The sequence below is a fragment of the Abrus precatorius genome, unplaced genomic scaffold (genome assembly GCF_003935025.1).
Source record: "Abrus precatorius isolate BTA unplaced genomic scaffold, Abrus_2018 Scaffold2, whole genome shotgun sequence".
Lineage (NCBI taxonomy): Eukaryota > Viridiplantae > Streptophyta > Magnoliopsida > Fabales > Fabaceae > Abrus > Abrus precatorius.
In genome coordinates this window covers 25,925,789-25,926,884 of record NW_020874362.1, presented here as the reverse complement: position 1 = coordinate 25,926,884, position 1,096 = coordinate 25,925,789, and the positions used below count along the sequence as shown (strand labels likewise).

Genomic DNA, 1,096 nt, shown 5'->3' with positions numbered 1-1,096 from the left:
TCCATTTTTTTTTTCTTATTACAGGACATCATTTATCACTTCTTCCCCTATTTTATTATCTCTCTCTGGGTGTATACAATTTAAGGGGTGCATGTCTACAAACCATTCTATAAAATAACTGTAGATATTATCTATTTGAAAAAACTACATGTACTAAATTACTTCCAACAAATCTAACATTGCACGTGCCTTCCTTAACGTCCACTAACACCAGATACGATTTTTCACTAACCTCTATCTATCAACAAGGAGAAGAAAACAAACTCAACCCAGAAAATAAGATCACCTAGAATCAACAAAGAAACCTAGAGAAACGTGAAAGGAAGGTTTTGTGTTCTTGAACAATATCTGTCGGTGTTGTTGTTAGGAAGGTTCTTTTTCTGTACAATCCATCTTGCGGTGACTGGAAGAACCACTTCCACTGAGGCTCCAATGAGATACCGTTGTGTAAGGTTCTGACATGTTTTGCACAAAAAGCACCGTACGTGTCTAAGGGCCAAAAAATTGGCTTCATGAACCCATTTGTCACATTTTCTACATAAATACGCATTATCAGCGTGGCAATACAATGAAGCCTGCAAGCCACACAACTCACAAGATGTTGAACTTGAACCCTTTGTTGCACCAAATGAAGCAATCTCTTCAGTTGGGATGTTTTTGCACCTTCCGTTTTCTGTACCTTTGCACATTTTGTGAAACTCTATTTGGTAAGCTTAATACTTAGTAGTTTCTTAAATAAATTTTATAGCCTGGTAGTGGTAGCTAAGTAAGTGGCCTTTATAGCAACTCGTCAGCTAGCAGCACATACATGTTCCCTGGACTAATTCTTGTGAACATGGACAAGAATATGCCACTGCGTCACGTAATCAGCATGTTCTATTTTATTTTTTCCCCATTTCTCTTTTTCCAATAATGCCACAAAATCAAGTAATAAAAGCAAAATACTAATTAATAGCAAAGAATAACCATTAACATGTTTAAACTTTTATTCTTATTTTTGAAATGAGAAAAATTTAAGTCGTCTGAAAGAGCTTTTTAAACTCGGTAGCTTTCGTATTTGAAAAAAATTAATAAAAAAAACTACTTTTTGAGCCCT

At 35.1% G+C, this 1,096-nt stretch overlaps 1 protein-coding gene across 1 annotated transcript; it reads right to left on the bottom strand.

Annotated features, from left to right (window-relative positions):
- Window positions 1-305: 305 nt before the first annotated feature.
- Window positions 306-689, bottom strand: LOC113859715 (B-box domain protein 30-like). The gene has a single exon (XM_027492420.1). It carries the CDS (start codon window positions 687-689, stop codon window positions 306-308), a length of 384 nt encoding a protein of 127 aa, XP_027348221.1.
- Window positions 690-1,096: the final 407 nt, after the last annotated feature.